The 20,918-nt window shown below is 37.6% G+C and overlaps 1 protein-coding gene across 12 annotated transcripts in view; it reads right to left on the reverse strand.

Moving 5' to 3' along the window:
* The window catches only part of BBX (BBX high mobility group box domain containing), a 276,694-nt gene that overhangs the window by 68,331 nt on the left and 187,445 nt on the right, over positions 1-20,918 (reverse strand). For all 12 annotated transcript variants that reach the window (XM_059164248.1, XM_059164245.1, XM_059164246.1 and 9 more), the window contains 2 exons: positions 17,620-17,815; positions 8,735-8,802 (listed from right to left, as the gene is read on the reverse strand). In XM_059164248.1, the coding sequence (XP_059020231.1) occupies positions 8,735-8,802; positions 17,620-17,815 (264 nt within the window). The remainder of the gene's footprint in view (positions 1-8,734; positions 8,803-17,619; positions 17,816-20,918) is intronic.

The following is a 20,918-nucleotide window of genomic DNA, read 5'->3' on the forward strand; positions in this document are numbered from 1 at the left end:
CTAGTCAGAGGGTCCCAGACCTTATCACCTTGCTATTTGTACTAATAGTACTCCAAATTACTTATTATATGGGGATTTGCATTTTATGGATAAATATCAATTCCTCAATCTCCATTCCTATGCTGGGGCCAGCGTACTTTCTAAATATAAGAGAATATATGAGTCAAAGATACCGCTTCATTAATTAAGAGGAAAGAAAAGACACCAAATAAGCAGAGGTTAAATAAAGGGAGGAAAAAAACCCCAAAAGCTTTTCCTAGAGTCTCTGAAATAATCCATAAAGCCACTAGGTGTAGCTATCTGCCCAAGTAAGAAACAGCTAAGGGGATTCTTAAAAGCAAAGTTTTGTTAATGTCCCTTAAATCCAAACTTCCCTTTGATTTAACCATAATTCTCAATAACCAGGAAAGAGTTATTATTAGCCTAATTAAGATTACAACAAAGTAGTATCTTTTCCCACAAGTACACTTGACATCATGCAAACAGAAGATACAGAAATGTGATCCCGCCTCCTGATATAAAACAAGATCACACTAGTGAGATGCAGGAGAAGTGCTTTGGAAAGCTAGGTATTAGCACCAGCCTTTTCCTCCCTCACAAGGTTGAAGACTGCAGCCCCACACAGTTGGATTTGGATAAACACAGTCAACAAAAAGGGTTAAGTGCATTGGTTTCATTTGAACCATACAGTTCTGCCCTTGCTATTTCAAACATTTGTTGATACTCAACTCCTTCAACAAATACTCAATAAAAACCCACTATGTGCCAGTCACAAAACTGCATACTGCTTTTAAGAAGCTTACATTCCACCTGTATGCATTATGTGCTGGGGAATGAAATGATAACTAAGGCAAAGTGTCTGGCCCTTAAGTGGCTTATAATCCAAGTGTGGGGGACAGCTACACAGTTAAGATGTAAGTGCACGGTGGCAGAACACAGTAGCAGGGTAAGGCCTCTGAAGACAGAGTACGGTAGCCTTCACTCCTTTTGGAATAAGCAGAAGTTATTAAGACAGTAACATCTAAGATATGCCTAGGAGAAGACACCAGAATTGTGCAAATGATGTGGTAGCAGCAGGAGGAAATGTATGGAAGCAGGTGCCCTGTGTGCTGAGAAACAATGACTTTCTCAGTGCGGACGAAGAGTAGAAGCCTGGAGTGTAGTGGGAGATGAATCAAACAGAGAAATCTGAATTCTCTGCTACAAAGTTTGAAAATTAGGCTGAAGGCAATGGGGAGCCAGCCAAGGTTTTCACTCAGTGGAGCAGCATGATGAGAGATAGGTAGTTAGATAATTCTGTCAGTGGAGTGCAGGATGACCTTGGCTGAGAAGTGACTGGAGGCAGGAGACCAATTAGAAGGTTAAAAAAATAAACCAACTGAGATGTGGGGCCCCAATTAAATCAGAGATGGTATTTGCCAGGCCCCAGTAATTGCCTGGAAGGACGTCAGGGCTGAGGGAAAGGGTCTGGACAGGGCCAGGATTTCTAAGGTCAGTGAAAGCCTTTCACTGAAAGGGTTTCAGGATGGGGGAAGGGAAAGTACGCATGCACAGGGCAGTTGTCTTCAGTGGGAGGAGAGAGTTAGGGAGAAGAGGATTCTGTTTCAGAGTTCAAGGGTAAAGATTCCTCATGATGCCCAGGGCCAGTGAACTGATTCTCACTCTCGTTCAGCCTCCCCCAGCCTTTCCTACAATTGGCAGCTTTTGCCAAGTATTCTTCTCTAACAGAGTACCTGAGTGATCATTTAATTTGCATTTAATAGGAGATGTTAAATGAAGCTCTGAAATGGACTTGTGCTTAAACACAGGTGAATTAAATGTAAGCATATTACATCCAAGTTAGTCCTTCAAAATGTTTTTAAGGATTAAAATAAAGCCACCCTTAATTAAACTTAAAATTAGGTCAGAGAGAATCGGAGTGCGGAAGCACAGCACTTGGCTAGCTGACACCAGGACCCAGCCACCACTAGGCAGAGTACTGAGCTACCCTGGGGAGCATCACCAAATAACCCCGCACAGAATCGCATGCTCCCAAACCAGGAGTACACGGCCTCCGGGGTTCGACTCAGGACCCCAGGGCTACCGGGGTGACACCTGCTGCGCCTGAGTGAAGTTCTCCCATCATTCTAAGCCACGCAGTAGAGCACTAGTAGGAGTCCAGAAGGGGCTCCTGGCCACGTCTACAAGTACCTGCCACGGTAGCTGAGTCAAACCACAGCATGCTCCTGCTTCCAGTTCCTCACGTGACAAAGTAGCTAACACCGGCACTCTGCCTTCTTCAGGAGGCAATACGGAGACAGAACGCAACGGCGTACAGAACAAGCTCTTAGCCACACAGCACAGCAGCAACCACCCCCTTCTCGTCTGTCCCCTAGTTCTCCACCCTCCTCTTTCTGAGTCCCAGCTCTTATGTGGCCCACCTTCCCTGCCACCTCCTCCAACCATCTCGGAGAGACTGAAGAGCCCATGCAAGTTCAGCACTGTCTGGAGCACCATGGCCTGGACACTCAGCAAGGACAGATGCCTGTCAGTCAAGCTGGGCAAAAGGACTGGATTCCATGAGCCCAGAGCCCCAGGCTGCTGATATGTGAACGAGGCGGGGCTAGCCAGCAGTTGTCAAAGTGGGCAGTGATTTCACCCAGAAAGCAAGTAACAGAAAATGTATATCTAGGGTATTTCCTCATGAGATAGGTTTAGAAGTTAAAAAAAAAACGTGAAACGAAAGCTTTGATGGGACAGGGTAAGAGTTTGGGTGGGGGGGCAGGGGTAGAGAATTCAGTGCATTTAAGCACAGTGGAATAGACAAATTAGTAATAGCCTAAGAAGGCACATATCAAACAGGCTCAAATGTACCAACCAATGGAAAAATAATTTCCCCTGGTTCACTTATGTCAAAAATTATAATAAAGACATGTGAATTTTAATTTTATCAGAATGTTTGTTTTAAACTTAAAACTCAGTGTGTAAAACATGGACATAATCTTTCATAACAAATACAATGGATCCTTGAACAACATGAGGGTTGGGAGAGCCAACGATAGTCAAAAATCCATCTGAGACTTTTGACTCCACAAAACCTTAATTGCTTATAACCTACTATTGCCTGGAAACCTGACTGACTAGGTAAATCCTGACACCAGGACTTTATCACACGATGATCTTGGAGAGGCTATGCAATTTCTTTAGCCTAGACAGATTATCCCCCTTTATAAAAGGGGGATAATAATAAATAATAATACACCAACCTCAAAGGGCTTGCTGGAGGATGAAATGAAATAATCCATGGAAGTGCTTAGCACAGTGTCTGATCCAGAAAGCATTCACGAAACGACCCTATACAGCTCCAGCATGGTGTGCCATGGAAGAAAGGAGAAGAAACCAGATTTGGGATCGGCTGGGTGGAGGATGAATCATAAAGGCCCCGGATACCGCATGGGGACTGAACCCAGTCCTCCGGGGTTGAAATCCCAGTTCTGCACTTCAAAATAACTTTGAGAAAGTTATTTAGCCCTTCTCTGCTTCCACTTCCTCACTTAATGGCTTAATGTTTACTTGTGAAGCAGGAAGACTTAACGCACAGAGTTGTTGTGGAGATCGAGTTACTCTTCGGTAATGCATTTCAGAATGATACCAGGAATGAAGGAAGTACTCAATAAATGATAGTTCAGTGACTACTCTACAAACAAGTAAGGAGCCCTGCAGTTAAATTTAATGTTCCTGACCTCAAGTTGCTTAACATCTTCTGGATGAATCAAGACTTACACATTGTATACAATGAGAAAAAAAAATTAAAGACTTTTATTACAGAGTTTATAATAAAGAACAAAACTAAACATAATCAAGAGCTATAATGCATAACACTGACAGTAAAAGCAACGATCAGGAACAAGAGGAATCAAATTTGGCTCAACTAATCAGGACGAGCTCCCTGGAGGAAGTGAGAGATTGATGTTATGAACATGAAACAAAATATATTTAATTTGTAGTATTTAATTTTCAAGTTTCAATCATATGGAAATTTGGATATATGAACTGTTTTACTTTTGAACAGGCAGATGGTGATCAACAAAATCAGTGAAATCTCCTTTGAAGTCAGAAGTATGTGAAGAATTTGCTGTATATAAAACCCTGTACCTCATTACCCCATGAGCTCCATGACGGTCCAGAATCATGTCTGGGTTTGTTCTCTGATGGGACTGGCACATAGTAAGCATTAGGTAAATACCTGCCATGTGACTGAATGTGTGAAAAGATGGCAGACAGTTACTACACTGTTCACTCCTTACATACAAATTGTCTAGTCCCTTGATAATGGAAGTGTTACCATCATTTGCTAGCATCTTCTCCACTAACTTTTTATGCTAACTCAGCTACTCTGCTTAAGTCATACTTCCTACCCAGTAATTTATACCATGTATTAAAAAGTTGTCTCCTTCTCAAGCACCTCGTGATTGAGAATAAATTGTAACTGCAATTTCCTACCAGTTATCGATGGATAAGGAGCCCTGCATGTGTGTGTGCGCATGTGTGCGTGTGCACATGGTGCCGTGCCAGTAACGCACACACACGAAATCCTGTAGGACTGATGCCTTGTAGAATTTAAGCTTTTAAGTTATGTATGAAATGCCTAGAATAACATAGGTTAATAACACTCGGTACCTGCAAGAATGCTCTTCAGGAGAGGTGAAACTGCCTCATAGGTTTTACTTAATGAATCTTCACAGGTGTCTTGGGAGTTAGAGGCAAGTGGGTATTTTTTTTTTTTTAAGATTTTATTTATTTGACAGACAGAGATCACAAGTAGGCAGAGAGGCAGGCAAAGAGAGAGAGAGAGGAAGGGAAGCAGACTTCCTGTTGAGCAGAGAGCCCAATGCGGGGCTCGAACCCAGGACCCTTGGATCAGGGCTTGAGCAGAAGGCAGAGGCTTTAACCCACTGAGCCACCCAGGCACCCCCCCCCCCCAAGTGGGTGTTATTATTACCTCCATTTTACAGGATGAAGGACTCTACTGTCTTATTTTTTGGTTCCAAGGAAAGAATTAGGCATTGTAAAATCACAGACTTAACCTCCAATATACTTCCCACACATTTGAAAGTTTGCCTTCCATCACAACTAAATAGATACTGATGCCTCAAACCTTCTCAGCAGCTAGGATTACTCTCCTTAACTTAATACATTTTCTTTTAGTCCCCAAACCACCCTTCCTTCTGTACTACTCAGGACTTTCTGGCCCTGACTCAGGCAGGATATGGAGTGTGGTCCTTTCCAATACGGATCCATGCTGTTCTCTGTATTATGTGTGGACTTCAGTCCCTACACACTCCTTGAAACGCAGCACTCCTGGCCTTTATTCCTTAAATTTTATTAAGCTTTGCATTTTTATTAAAGTAACACATATAATAGTATAGACTATTTTTAGTATTGGAGAGCACTTCTACAAACCCGAGATCAGATATTATAAACTTCATTCACTGCCTTTTCATCTTTAGATAATAAATCTCTGATATGAAATGTAAGGGCCTACCTCTATTTATATAACGGCCTTCTCTTTTGCTCTTCCCAGAGTCTGACGGGAATGCTGAACAGATTGCCTCTCACGTCCTCTGTAGCCCTCTGCAGGCCTATTCTCAGCTGATCTGTATACTGTATTTTACTGATTAAGCAACTTCCATTTGGCTTCTGATTTAACTATCTTTGCAAAAATCTGATGTTCATTGGTAACATTCTTTCTGTTTCCCTCACTATTAAGAGAGGTATTTGTTAGGGAGACTTGCATGCTTACATTTCACCAAGTTTCAACAGAGGCCAGCTTAGTGTGGCATGTTGAGCCTGTGGTGGGGAGGAGGGTCACTCCTTTATGTCTGTCCTGCTAGTTCATCTATTTTGCTTCCTCATCCATAAGTGAATGACAAGCAGTTTTTAAAAATCTTAATGCATTTCAACGTACCCTGGAAATAAAGGAAACACACGACTAATCATTTATGTGAAAAACAAAAGAACCAAACTGTAAATACAAATTTCAGCCTTTTTATTAATCAGAGAAAAAGATAGCACAACTGAAAACTAAGCCTGCCTCAACAATAGCAGTATGTACAAATGTACACCTAATAATGCCACAAACTTATTATGGCAAAATCAGAACTGATCAGAAGATTCAGGAAAAAGACAACTCAAACATTTTCTTTGTCATTACTTCCCCAATTTTTATGTTCCATGTTAGCCTGTTAAACAACTCTAAAAACTCTTAAGAGCACATTAGGGAGATCCAGGAACGATTACAGGCCAAACAAGCTTTCAATATGGAATTTTATTACTTTAGATATTAGAATATATTCAAATATATTAATCTGATAAGTTATTATTTACAGCAAGCCTACATGCCTTCTAGAATTTTTTTTTAAACAACTATTACCTATATTAAAATTTCTACATTTAAAAATACAAACTTCTGAGGATTTTTTTCTATGTAGTTAGGTTTGAGGTTAATTAACAAAGGAAAATCTCCTCCCTTTAAGAATAGTATTTCAGAATAAGAATTCTGCAATGGCATTTAAAAAAGCCGTTATGATTAGACTTTTTACGTGGCCGAATTTTTGTAAAATGTCACTTTATTTGACTGGTCCTACCTAATAGCATAAACACATATCACAGTAATTGTTCCAAATGTCAGCAGTATGAAACTTCTGTAACATTCTCTCCTGATCTCATTACCCTGATAATTTTCTTAGGAAACTTTAAGTACATATTTATTGTTCATCATCTGCCTATGTATCTGGGCCCCTACCATTCTACAACCATGTTTACATATTTGGAATGAGAAGATTTTGCAGGGAAAACAGATGCTAAATGAAGTCTACTGATGATATCTACAATATGAGCTCTCAAAATGAACCATATTTAGACACAGGTTAATTTTGTACAACACTCACTTCTTTATTGTTTCAGTATCTCAAGATTAGTGACCTAAATATACCTCTGAGATGAGAAGTAGGAAGCAAGAAGGAGCTATATTCTTAGAAGTGGTTCTTCAAGACCAAATGGCTGGCAACTTCTTCATTAGCAAAGATTCCCTTTTCCTATATGGTGCACTTCTTTAAGTAATTTACCTTTATAAACTACTTTTGCTCCAGAATTCTCAAAACAGTTCCCCTTCCTCAGAAATAAAAAGTTGACCACTGTTTAAATTACTTGTGTAAAAAACCTGCTGTTCTTAAAAGGGAGATCTTCTCCCTGAAGAGAGCCCAGGAAGTAGACTTTAAGCAAAGGCAGGGGTTGTAGGGCGGGGGGGCAGTTTTTTCTTTGACTAACATTTTTTTCTAAGTTTTACAAATATTTATTTATTTAATTTGCATGTGTTCCATGAAGTTAGAAAGAATGGTAACAGAAGCTGGGAAGATTATAGTATAATCTGTTAGAAAAGATGATGCTGACTCTCACAACACAGTACATTCTTAGAAATCATGAGTCACGCTGTGTTGAAAAGGTCAAGTGTGCATTATTATTCCAACATTCACCTTTTGCAACATGCTTGTGATACTCTATACCTAAGAGAGAGTCATTATGATTGCTATCAGGCAGCCATGTGTTAGAAAGAGAAATGGTTTCCGAGAATTCTATTGTGTTAGGAAGTAAAAACATGCTGAATAGTAAGTATGCAAAGGTACAAAGTGACATGTTTATTTTTCTCGGCTAAAGATTAGTACAATGTTAACAACTCCCAGTATACCAGTTTACACACATTCTTTTGCTACACCGAATCAAATGGAATCACAATAATTATGTTAAATATATGGTCAACTATTATGGATCCCAAATGTGAACTACAGATAATTAAAAGCCTCTGTGATAGAAATATCTTACACAGTATCATGAAAATCCCTATTTAAATTAAGAGTCAACTGTACTCTGTATGGCATATTCATAACTTCAAAAACAAGTAGAATTGAGCTGACTGCTCTTTGGCCATAAATAGTGGCTCTGGTTGGGACTCAAAAGTCTCATTCTCAAGTACCTGCGCATGGTAAAATAGCATGATCTCAGGTTAATTTGTCTGGCCTCTGTTAAATAGGTCTGGAAAAGAGAGAAATTCCACAAATGCAAAATATGCATGGTTAGCTGCTATGACCTGCCAATCAAACCATGCCAAAAATGTTTTGTAAAAGCAGCCCAATAACCACAAAGAAGAAGAGATCTCATAAAACCAATGTCATAAGGGCCTGGGTCCTTTTCATTTTCCATTTTAAAGAATAAAACAATCTTGGAATGCCATGTTTCAAAAAAACAAGTTTGGATTTATTCAGGTACCAGAAAGACTTGACAGTTAAACTCTCATGTTTTCACTAGCAAAAGTCTGTAAGAGAACGTCACAAAAGCAGGATACATTATGAATAGAGGGAATGAATCAGAGGACCCACCCTACAGACCTATGACACAATTGTGGCAAATGCTAATTATCAGTACATTCCATTTCTCTCTCTGAGGTTCACAAAACCACAAAAATCTGCACCTGATCTCTTAATTTGCGTCCTCTTGGGTTTATTTACACCACTTCTGCTCTACTCAAGGCACACTACAAAGCACATACAGATCTTGACCAAAACAAACAAAAAGAAAGATAAAGTTTGCTTATGAGCTGTAAACAGTAAAACTACAGAACTAAGAGCATGAAAATGCAAATGTCTGTGTTTTCAAGCCTCAGTGTGAGCAGAGTGGGCAGGAATGAGGACCAGCTTACCTCTGGTGTTCCAAGAGCATGTTCTCCAGCTAAAAGCAGCATGCTCAGGCCTCCCATTTGAGTAGGATCTGAAAGTCAAAAACAAATAAATCATCAATTTACAAGCATAAAGTACATATATCCACACAGAGTCAAAAAGGAATGCTAACAAAGACTCAAAATACAATAGAACCATATAGAACTTGTTATAGAAAACTTTCAAAACCCTCCTTTTAGCAATAATCTTGCATATATGTGCTTAAGTACTCATACTTTGGTGAGCCTATTGTCTCACCATTTCAAATAACACTTTCTTCAATACCACAGCTATTTATAACATGAATTATCTCCTAATGTGATGCTTCTTGCTTTACTGAATTGGGGGGAGAGTGGTTTCAATGGATTTTTTTCTTTTTAAACAAAAGAGTACTTGTGCTTGATGTCTAAGAAGTTTGAGTTTGCTTTTCTCAAATTGTTATTTCTACCATGTAAAATGAGGGCTGATAAAAAGTACCAGGCTATATGAGAAACTTTATTTAAAAAAAAAAAAAAATTTATAAAAGGAGTCTTCCAAAATCTCGGGGGCTTTGTTCAAATAATCTTTAAAACTTTCAAAAACAAATTTAAATTAGAGAGTGATGTATTTTTGATATTTTCAATCTTGGGGGTATAGTCAGGTGCTTCCCCAAAATACTTTTTCATTTGAAGTGAATCCTTTTCATATTACCGAAGGCCTTTGTTTTCATTCCTTCAATAATCAACAGAAACAAAGAGAGAAAATAAAAACAGCAAAGCGGTAAATCTATAACCCAGGGTTTATGATTAAACAAGTATTAGAGAAAGAAACCTATATTCCTTAAGATTGTATTAAGCCAATTAAATCTCAGATCTGCACTGAAATAACATATATGGCAGTGCCTAACCTAACTCACTGACTGTCCTTGCGCATATAGATCATACATAAATGCATTTTTATTTTTAGGAATCTCTCAATTAAAGTGAGAATCAGGAATACTGTTGCCTGAAGACACAGAGGGGTTTTCTCTTTTTTATTTAAAAATAGGACCTTAGGTATATGCTTGGACAAGATCTGTCTTAACTCACAAAGCCATTCTCTTTTTTTTTTTTTTTTTTAAAGATTTTTATTTATTTGACAGAGAAATCACAAGTAGACAGAGAGGCAGGCAGAGAGAGAGAGAGGGAAGCAGGCTACCTGCTGAGCAGAGAGACTCAATCCAAGGACCCTGGGATCATGACCTGAGCCAATGGCAGCAGCCTAACCCACTGAGCCACCCAGGTGCCCCTCACAAAGCCATTCTGATCACATCTTACATACAGTCAAAATTTTTTTTAAAAAATTGAAAAAAGAATCTGAAGTTGTTAAGAAAGAAGGAGAGGAAAGGAAAGAACAGAAAGGAAAGAACAGAAAGAAAAGGAAAGGAAGAAAGAAAGAGAAAGAAGAGGTTATTAGAGGAGAACACAGATCACCCAAAGATCAGGTGGTCAGGAAACAGCTTCATGTTGGAAAGTAGCCCCACAGAAAGATGCCATATATGGAATACACAGGAACTCTGCTGTGATGAATGGTTGTTGTAATGAGGTAAGCCTCTTTGTTGTTGTTTTAAAAATTCCATCTTTAATTAAATGTGAAGTTTAAGAACAACTGTGTTTTTTAAAATACACACAAATCTATTTAAAATTAAAATCAGGGGCAAATGAATTTAGTAGGAAGTAAAAATTTTAGTTTGGTTCTATGGGTAGCTAAATTTTACTGCGGTCATTCTAGAGATCAGGAAGACTGGGTGTTGGTTTCTAATAGAAATAAAAATGTGTTGGTTTAATTTTAAAGTAAAATAGGAACATGCTAACATGACATTTATCAATGTGATTAGTTGTTATATATCAATGTGATTTTGCAAGAAGTTTGCTGTATAGACAGTAAAACACAGACCAAAAAGTAACCATCATCCTTTGATTTAATTCATACTCACACAATGTTACCTAGAAACATTAAAAATATGCATATAGCATGCTTTGCTTTCTCTTTACCAAGACCTGTAATAAATTAAATTCTACACAACTTTCTCTTCTTGGAAATCATACATTTAATTTGTGATTATTCAAATCAGCATAATGTCATGTGACAAGGACTACTAGAAAAACAAAAGATTCCATGTTGAGGAAAAGCTTACACTGTCCTCTAAAGGCCCTAGGAGGACTCCCCTAGATCAAACAGCTAAGCACCATGTTATTTGTTTTTTAATTGTTAGTCACCATACAGTACATCATTAGTATGTAAGTAATTAGTATGTAAGTACTACATTGATGTAGTGTTCCATGCTTCATTGTTTGCATATAACACCCAGGGCTCTATGCAACAATTCCCTCTTTAATACCCATCACCAGGCTAACCCATCCCTCCACACCCCTCTACTCTAAAACCTCAGTTCGGTTCCTGGAGTCCATAGTCTCTTATGGCTTATCCCCTCCTGATTTCCACCCCCTTCATTTTTCCCTTCCTTTCCCTTACCTAATGCCCTCCATGCTTCCTTATGTTCCACAAGTACGTGAAACCATATGATAATTGACTTTCTCTGCCTGACTTATTTCACTTAGCGTAATTTCCTCCAGTTCCATCCATGTGGACGCAAAAGTTGGGTATTCAATGCCTCCTGATGGCTGAGTAATATTCCATTGTACATACAGACCACAACTTCTTTATTCATTCATCTGCTAAGAATCTCAACTCTTTCCACAGTTTGGCTATTGTGGATCCTGCCGCAGCTATGAACACTGCGGTGCACGTGGCCCTTCTTTTGTTACATCGGTATCTTTGGGGTAAATACCCAGTTGTGCAATTGCTGGGTTATAGGGTAGCTCTATTTTTAAATGTTTGAGGAACTTCCACACTGTTTCCCAAAGTGGCTATTATCAATTTGTATTCCTACAAACAGTATTAAGAGAGTTGCCCTTTCTCCAACATCCTCTTCAACATTTGTTTTTTCCTGTCTTGTTAATCTTTGCCATTCTAATTGGTATAAGGTGGGATCTCAATATGGTTTTGATTTTAATTCCCAGGATGGTTAATGATGATGAACATTTTTCCATGTCTCTATTAGCCATCTCTGTATGTCTTCTTTGATTCTCTTTTCTCATTGTACGTCTTCTTTGGTGTCTGTTCATGTCTTCTGCCCATTTTATGATTTATTTGTTATTTGAATACTGAGTTTGAGAAGTTCTTTATAGATCTTGGATATCAGCCCTTTATCTGTAGAGTCATTTGCAAATATCTTCTCCCATTCTATGGATTGCCTTTTTGTTTTGTTGACTGTTTCCTTTGCAGTAAGCACCATGTTTTAATTAAAGGCAAGCTCATTTGCATTTATTGTTCCACAAGAGGCACAACTGGAAATTTCACAACAATGTTATTCACTATACACTAGCTTAATTAACAAAGACCTAACTGTGGGATTACCATGTCATAGAGGCTCACATAATGAGACAAACTCAAGGTGTTTTCCTTCTTTATTTTACTTTAAAGAACATTGTTTCTATAAAGCTGGCCTGTTAAGTATCTTGGTTGATGTCTAGTTCTTAAAATTTCAATTTGTAGGTACAAAAGGTAGTTTAATAAACTGTCAAAAATCATGCTAAAAACAGACATCTTTCATAGCTGTCAAAGCTTTCATAGCTTTATCTACAATTATGATTGGTTTGTGAAGAGCTATTATATGAAAAACACCTACTGATATTGATTTAGAACTGGGAGAAAAAGGCATGGAAGACAAATGGTAACCGAAGGAATTCGGTTGGCAGCCCATCCTCCATATGCTCTTTTATGGTCCCAAAGATAAAAATGTTTTATCATAAAACACTTCAAATGATATAATTTGGGAAGTCTAGAGAGTTCACCAAGGTGAAGTGAAAATTGTACAATGACAGCCAAACAAGGACAGAGCTCTGTTTTGATTCTTCTGGTGTATATAGAAGCATCATTTCGGGTGGGGTGGGGGGATCCTCAGGCCAGTGTGATCCAGGAACCATCTTACCAGGTCCCATATCTCTGCTTTACCTAGAACTCTACTATAGACACCTACAAAGGAGTCACCTAAAGACTGTTTCCTCAGAATGCTGCCATTATATCGGACTGCATTTCTTAGCGTTTATTTGTTACATTATAAATCACACACTGATTTATTGAGTTCCATTTTTAACTTTGTGAGGATCCTTCATACTGTGTTCCCCTCATGGCTGTACCAATTTACAAGCAACAGCACACAAGGGTTCCCTTTTCTCCATATTCTCATCAGCACCTGCTATTGCTTGTCTTTCTGATGATGTTCGTTATAATAGGTGAGTGGTAGTATCTCATAATGGTTTTAATTTGCATTTTCCTAATGACTAGTAATGTTGAGCATCTTTTCGTGTGCTTGGTTGGCCTTTTGTACATCTTTGGAGAAATGTCTATTCAGAGCCTCTGCCCACTTTTTACTTGGTTGTTTTTATTTTTGTTTTACCATTGAGTTGTAGGAGTTCCTTACAAATTTGGGGTATTAACTTCTTTCAGATATGTGGTTAGAAAATATTTTTTCCCATTCTGTAGGTTGTGTTTTCACTCCATTGATGCTTGCTTTTGCCATACAGAAGCTCTGAAATGCAGTCTCTCACCTGTTCACCTTTTATTTTGTTGCTTGTGGTTTAGATGTCATATCAAAAAATAAATAAATAAATGAATTAATGAATAAATAAATAAATAAACCTTTACCAAAATGTATGTCAAAGAGCTTTATTCCTATGTTTTCTTCTAAGACTTTCATGGTCTCAGGTGTCACATTTAAGTCTTTAATCCACTTCGTGTTATTATGGTTTCAGATATGGGTCCAGTTTTGTTTTGTTTTTTACATGTGCATATCCAATTACCACAGGACCATTTATTGAAAAGACAATCTTTTTTTCTAAGAATTTATTGAATTCTTGGACTGTGTATGTTTGGGGTTATTTACAGGTTCTTGATTCTGTTTCATTGGTCTATCTGTTCTGTATGCCAGTACCATACTGTATTAATGACCATAGCTTTATAGTATAGCTTAAAATCAGAAAGTATGAGGCAACCTGCTTTGTTCTTCTTTCTCGGATTTCCTTGGCTATTCAGGGTCTCCTGTGGTTCCATACAGTTTCAGAAATGTTTTTTCTACTGTAAAAACCGTGACTGGAATCTTGATAGGGACTGCATTCAGTCCATAGACAGCTTTTGGTAGTATTAACAATTTTAATTCTTCCAGGAACACAGGATATCTTTCCACTTATTTGTGTCTTTTTTAATTTCCTTCTTCAGTGTCTTATAGTTTTCAAAGGTATTTTACCTCCTTAGTGAAATTTATTACTATCTTCATTGTTTTGATGCTATTGTAAATGGGAACAATTTAGTTGTTAGAAAATCTGTTGTTAGTGTATAGAAATGATACTGATTTTTCTATGTTAATTTTGTACCCTGCAACTTTATGGAATTCACTGATTAGATCCAACAGTTTCTTGGTTAAGTGTATAGGATTTTCCAAATATAAAGTCATCTGATATACAAACATAATTTTATTTCTTCTTTTTCAGTTCTGATTTTTTTAATTTATTTTTCTTTATAGCTATTGCTATAGCTAGGACTTACAATATCATGCCTGAATAAGAATGGTGAGAGTGGACACCCTTGTCTTATTCCTGATATTAAGAGGAAAATCTTTCTGCCTTTCACGATTAGATATGATGTTAGCTGTTGGCTTGTTATATATGGCCTTTATTATGTTGAGGTTTGTTTCTTCTGTTCCTAATTTGTTAAGAATGTTTATCACAAATCGATATTGGATTTTGTCAAATGCTTTTTCTGCATCTACTCAGAGGACTGTATGATTTTTTTTATTCTATTAATGTGATATATTCACAATGATTTATTTATATGAGTTGAACCATCCCCGAACCCCCACTTGATCATGGGGAATGATCCTTTAAATGTGCTGCTGAATTTAATCTGCTAGTATTTCACTGAGAATTCCTCAATCTATATTCATCAGGGATATTGGCTTATACTTTTCTTTTCTAGTAGTGTCCCTTCCTGGTTTTTATTTTTTTACTTAAAGATTTTATTTATTTGACAGACACAGATTACAAGTAGGCAGAGAGGCAGGCAGAAAGAGAGAGAGAAGCAGGCTCCCTGCTGAGCAGAGAGCCCGATGTGGAGCTCGATCCCAGGACTCTGGGATCATGACCTGAGCCAAAGGCAGAGGCTTTAACCCACTGAGCCACCCAGGCACCCCCTTCCCGGTTTTGATATCAGAATAATGCTGGCATGGAAAATGAGTTTGGGAGTACTCCCTGTTCTTTGATACTTCTGTAAGAGTTTGAGAAGAACTAGTGTTAATTCTTCTTTAAAAGTTTGGTAAAATTTACCAGTTAAGCCATCTGGTCCTGGGCTTGTCTTCACTGGGAAACTTTTGGTTACTAATTCAATTGTCTTACTTACCTTAATAACTGATTTAGGAAGATTTCTATTTTTTACTGATTTGATGTCATTAAGTTGCATGTTTCTAAAATTTCCCCTAGTTGTCCAGTTTGTTGTCATATAGTTGTTCATAGTAGCCTCTTATGATCCTATGTATTTTCCTGCTATCAGTTGTAATGTCTCCTTTTTCATTTATAGTATGACTGATTTGGGTCCTTCATCTATTTTCTGTGGTTAGTCTGGCTAAAGGTTTGTTGATTTTATTTATCTTTTCCAAGAACAAACTATCTTAGTTTGGCTAACATTTTCTCTTGTTTTTCTATTCTCTATTTCATTTATTTTCTACTGGAATCTTTACTATTTCCCTTCTGCTAACTGGAGCTCTGTTCTTTATCTAGTTTCTTAAGGCATAGAGTTTGTGATATTTGTGATATTTCTTGCTTCTTAATGTAGGACTTGTTGCTATGAACTGCCCTCTCAGAACTGCTTTTGCTGCATCCCACAAATTCTGATATATTAGGTTTCCACTTTCTTATCTCAAGAAACTTCACTTCTCCTTTCATTTCTTTTTGATCCATTGGTTGTTCTATAGAGTGCTGTTTAATTTTTATGTGTTTTCGAATACTTCAATTTTCCTCTTGTTTTTAATTTCTAGTTTCATGCCACTTTGGTCAGAAGATACTTGGTACTTCAGCCTTCTTGAGTTTGTTGCTCGTTTTGTGGCCTAAACATACGGTTTATCCTAGAAAATATTTCATGTGTGTATGGAAACAACCAGTAAACACTGATGTATAAATGCATAAAAAATGGTAGCTTGGTGGCTCAGTTGGTTAAGCATCTGCCTTCGGCTCAGGTCATGATCCCAGAATCCTGGGATCAAGCCCTGCGTTGGGCTCGTTCCTAAGTGGGGAGCCTGCTTCTCCTACTTCTGCTGTTCCCCCTGCTTGTTCTCGCTCTCTCTGTATGTCAAATAAATAAAAATCTTTAAAAAAAATAAATGGATATAAAAGACATGATCACGTACGCGCGCACACACACACATACAGTGACGTATTGTTCAGCCACAAAAAATGAGGCAATCCTACCACTGGTGACAAAAAGGATGTACTCTGAAGTCATTATGCTAACTGAAATCAGAGAAGGACAAATGCTATATGATTTTACTTATATGTGGAATCTTTAAAAAAAAAAAAGAAATATTAAAAAAAAAATCAGACTTGTGATTATCAGAGGCAGAGAGAGGGTGGAAGGAGGAAGAACAGGAGGAAAGGTGGTCACAAACGTCTACTTACAGGATAAGTAAGTACTAGGGATATAATGTACGACATACTGCCTATAGCTGACACTGCTGTACGACAAACAGGAAAGTTAAGAGAGTTAATTCTAAAAGTTCTCATCACAAGGAGAAATTTTTTTTCTTTTTCCTTTCTTTTTATTGTATATATATGAGGAGACAGATGTTAGCTGAAGCTGCTATAATCATTTCACAATATATATAAATCAAACCAACAATCTGTAAATCCTAAACTTATACAACAATGTAGGTCAATTATTTCTCAATAAAATTGGATTAAAAAACAAAAAAGTGTTATCACAATATTGCTCAATCTCCTTTCCCAGGCTCTACATACTGCAAATAGTTCAGTGCTGTCATTTTCAAGAAAATTTGTTTTCTAATAAATAATGAAATAGGAACCATTTAACTCATCCTGGAAATTTTATCCTGTAAAATTTCTCTCTTGATTACTGCACTGCAATAGCCAGGAATAGAGAGCCATTTGCAGAATGAATATAAGTACTTTATTTCATGGTAATAAACGCTTTAGCATTCCTTACCACCCAAAGAGTATTAAAGGTCCCATAACAAATGGGACCATCTGGAACTTTTAATATGCCTGGCTCATACAGGAATGGGGGTGGATGGGAATTCCTTCTACGAAACAGCTGTCAGATCCATCTCAGATTTGTGATGGAACTGTTCATATTCTTGCCCTAGATGCTTCAAATCCTCAGATGATCAACATAATTATGGCTTTTTAAGTACAATAACTTAGATACTTACTGGGATAGCTTAATAGTGTGTACATATGTGTAAGCTAATTTCTTACATTATAAAATTCCCTGAACAATTAATCTCTGGTCTGCCCTTTCATAATGTCAATTTCAGAAATTCATATATATGTATAATGACTCTACTACTTGGTCCATACTTCCTTTAATCATACATACACATTCTATGTGTGTTGTGTTCCAAAGCTTTCAGATATGCTATATCTTTGCACTGTTTCACACTAGCTATAAATTTTGCTTTTCTCTCACTATGTATATATTACATATATATAATTTATTAAAAATAGTGCCTAAATGTTTTGCCTTGTCCTTAAAACAGAATAAGTAAAATACTGTCTTAACTCACCAGCCATTCCAAAGTTTAGCTGAGGCATTTCTTCAGTCTTTGCTTTCTTGGGGCTTGGCAAATCTCTCGAAGAGTCAGATGGGAAGGCCCATAGTTTCTTTCGTGGATTGACAGTAGGTGTTGGGGATTTCACAGGCTTGTTTGTGGTAGGACACCATTTGTAGCCAGGATTTGCTTTCATAAATGCATCTTTATACTGTAAAGAACAGATAACAGATTTTAATTAGTATACAAATTGAAAAACCTCTAATAGTCTTCGTATCTCACCCTGCTACTATTAAATAATTAATGAAAAAAATACTTCCAATAACTACCGTGGCTTTACTTATAGAAGAATGATAATCTCAGCCCAGGGTTTAGAGATAGGACATGGACTAACTACTAGAAAATTCATTTGTGGAAGATGGGTCCAGGGGCAACAAGTTTGTATCTTTTGACCCATGTATTTTTTTAAGTATACAAAAAGAGGCCTTGCCATGGAAGAGAGGGAGTTATTTGTACGGGAAAGAGCAAGGGCTTTGAAGACAGAAAGAGCAGAATTCAAACTCTAATACCTCAACTTAGGGCTAGAGTGACCAAAGATGGAAAATATAACCTCTCTGGGCCTTAATCACAGCTTCCATGAACTGGGAAAAATACCACCAATGTGTAGGCTTATTGTAAACTACGATTCACCATTTGGCACCCAATTCAATGTGGGCATGAGGGGCACATTACAAACTGTGAGTCAATACCAGAACCAGTAACCAGATTCTGCTCATTGGTAAGGACGCCAAAAAATACAATCTCTTCTTTGAAGTACCGGTGAGGCAAGTGCAGGCAAACTTAACAAAGCTGCTTAATCAGCTCTGGGGTTAACATTCTAAGATGAGTGGTGAAAAGGGGAACAAGGAGCGAAAACTGTTTTATGACTCTTCAGTTGAGGATGCTGGACCATGTGGAGGAAAGAGGACACACACACACCTCAGAGATACTGTGGGTTTGCTTACAGACCACCGCAATAAAATGAGTGTCACAATAAAGCCAGTCAAACAGATTTCTTGGTTTCCCAGTGTATGTAAATGTTATGTTTACATTATACTACAGCCTATTCAGAGTGCAATAGCACTCTATCTTAAAAAACAACAAAATATCTTAATTATAAACTCTTTATTGCTAAATAATGCTAACCACCAGTTGAGCTCTCAGCAAGCTGTAATCACTGAACACAGATCACCATAACAAATGTAATAATTGAAAAGTTGGAAATATTGTTAAGAATTACCCAAAGGAAACCCAGAGACACGAAGTGAGGAAATACTGTTGGAAAAAATGTGCCAACAGACTCACTTGACACAGCATTGCCATAAACCTTCAGTTTGTAAAAAACTTAAGTATCTGGGAAGCACCAACATCCCAGGATTTTGTAATAACCAGGTGCAACTACAAATGTGAACATGCTCAGAGTTGTGACGTGTGATGTTCCAATTAATCCATCACAAACCTTATGTCTTTAACTTGGAGGTTTCAACCTTCACTGACAATAGCCTCCTTTTCCCCTTATTTTTGTGACTTTCTTCTTTATCTCTTTCTGCCAACTCTGTTTCCTCCTTCCCCTTTTATGGTAATAAAACTAAGTGAAATATATTTATTGCTATTCATTATACATTGCCAAAAATGATCTAAGCTAATAAAAATGTATTTTCCATGTATTCAAATATTCCATATTGCTAACTGCTGAAAACTTTATTAAATCAATACAATTGTTTCAATCCCATAAGCTTGCCCTTTAAAATGCTTGCTCTATGTGTAAACTAATTTAGTATACATTCCAAACAGCTTTTTATTTATGCAACAGGAAAAAAAAGATTCTTTTTTTTTTTTTTTAAGGTTTTTTATTTATTTATTTGACAGAGAGAAATCACAAGTAGATGGAGAGGCAGGAAGAGAGAGAGGGAAGCAGGCTCCCTGCTGAGCAGAGAGCCCGATGCGGAACTCGATCCCAGGACCCTGAGATCATGACCTGAGCCGAAGGCAGCGGCTTAACCCACTGAGCCACCCAGGCGCCCCGAAAAAAGATTCTTTTATCCTTGGTATAACAAAGTATATATAATCCAAATAAACTTTGCATTTTTCCAACTTTAAGAAATCATTTAAATGGAAACTGTACCATAGGTAATATAATGCAAGTGTTAATAATCAATGGTTTAGAATTATCCCCAAATTATCTTAACTCAAGTTTTTTTCTTTTTAAAGATTTATTTATTTATTTATTTATTTGACAGAGAGAGATATCACAAGTAGGAGAAAGGCGGGGGGGGGGGGGTGAGGCAGGCTCCCTGCTGAGCAGAGAGGCCACTGCCAAGCTCAATCCCAGGACCCTGAGATCATGATCTGAGCCAAAGGTTAGATCGTGATCTAACCCACTGAGCCACCCAGAAGCCCCTTAACCCAAGTTTCCTGAATAAGCTTTAAAAACCACAAAACAAAAATAAAAACACCTAAAAGCTGTACTTCTGCATTTTGCTACATAGGTACATGTATAAGGAAGGTAAGCACAAAATAATGAAAAACACAGTCCCACTTTTCTTCCAAAAATAATTAAATTAAGGATGCAAGGCCAGAGCCAAACTAGAATTTACCATCACATAGCAGAATAACTCTGGAGGCATCAAATATGATATAAGAGACTCCCTGCTCTGGTGCATTCACCTGTATGGGGGATTTACACACTAAGCTGAAGCAGACAAATGGCCTGGCCTCCTGTCTGAAGGTGGAAAGTGACAAATGGTAGGGTGAGGTGAAAATGGAGGAACAGACACAGGCATCATTCTTGTGTCCCAAGAAAAGACACACGGGCTGGTATGTCAGATGAACAGTCATCTGGACAAAGGTCACCGCTCCATAAAATGATGAAAGACTTTCAAACAAATCAACACATTTGTCATGAGAAATTTTTTAAAATTTGGAATTTTTAAAGAAGTCCCGGTTGTGAAAGATGCTGGATTAGATGACAGACACCAGTTAAGAGCATGAATTAAAGTCTGCCTTTAACTGTTTACAATCCACAATTTTTCACACAAACATTCTTTTTTTTAACGCATGGTTCATCAGCCTTCCCCTAGTTCAGGCACAAAAGATGGTCTTCCAAAGAATCTGTAAAAACAGGGAAGCTCACTATGGGCTGAAGAACAGAAGTTGAGAATATGGCCTGGAGGATGTGGGGTTTTATAGAAAATGAGAGCTGAGAATTCACTAGGAAGGTCAATACTCTGTAACTGGATTACAGTATTAATCTCTCAGATCCAGATCCTTAAACT

Source organism: Mustela lutreola, chromosome 2, assembly GCF_030435805.1.
Source record: "Mustela lutreola isolate mMusLut2 chromosome 2, mMusLut2.pri, whole genome shotgun sequence".
NCBI classification, from domain to species: domain Eukaryota; kingdom Metazoa; phylum Chordata; class Mammalia; order Carnivora; family Mustelidae; genus Mustela; species Mustela lutreola.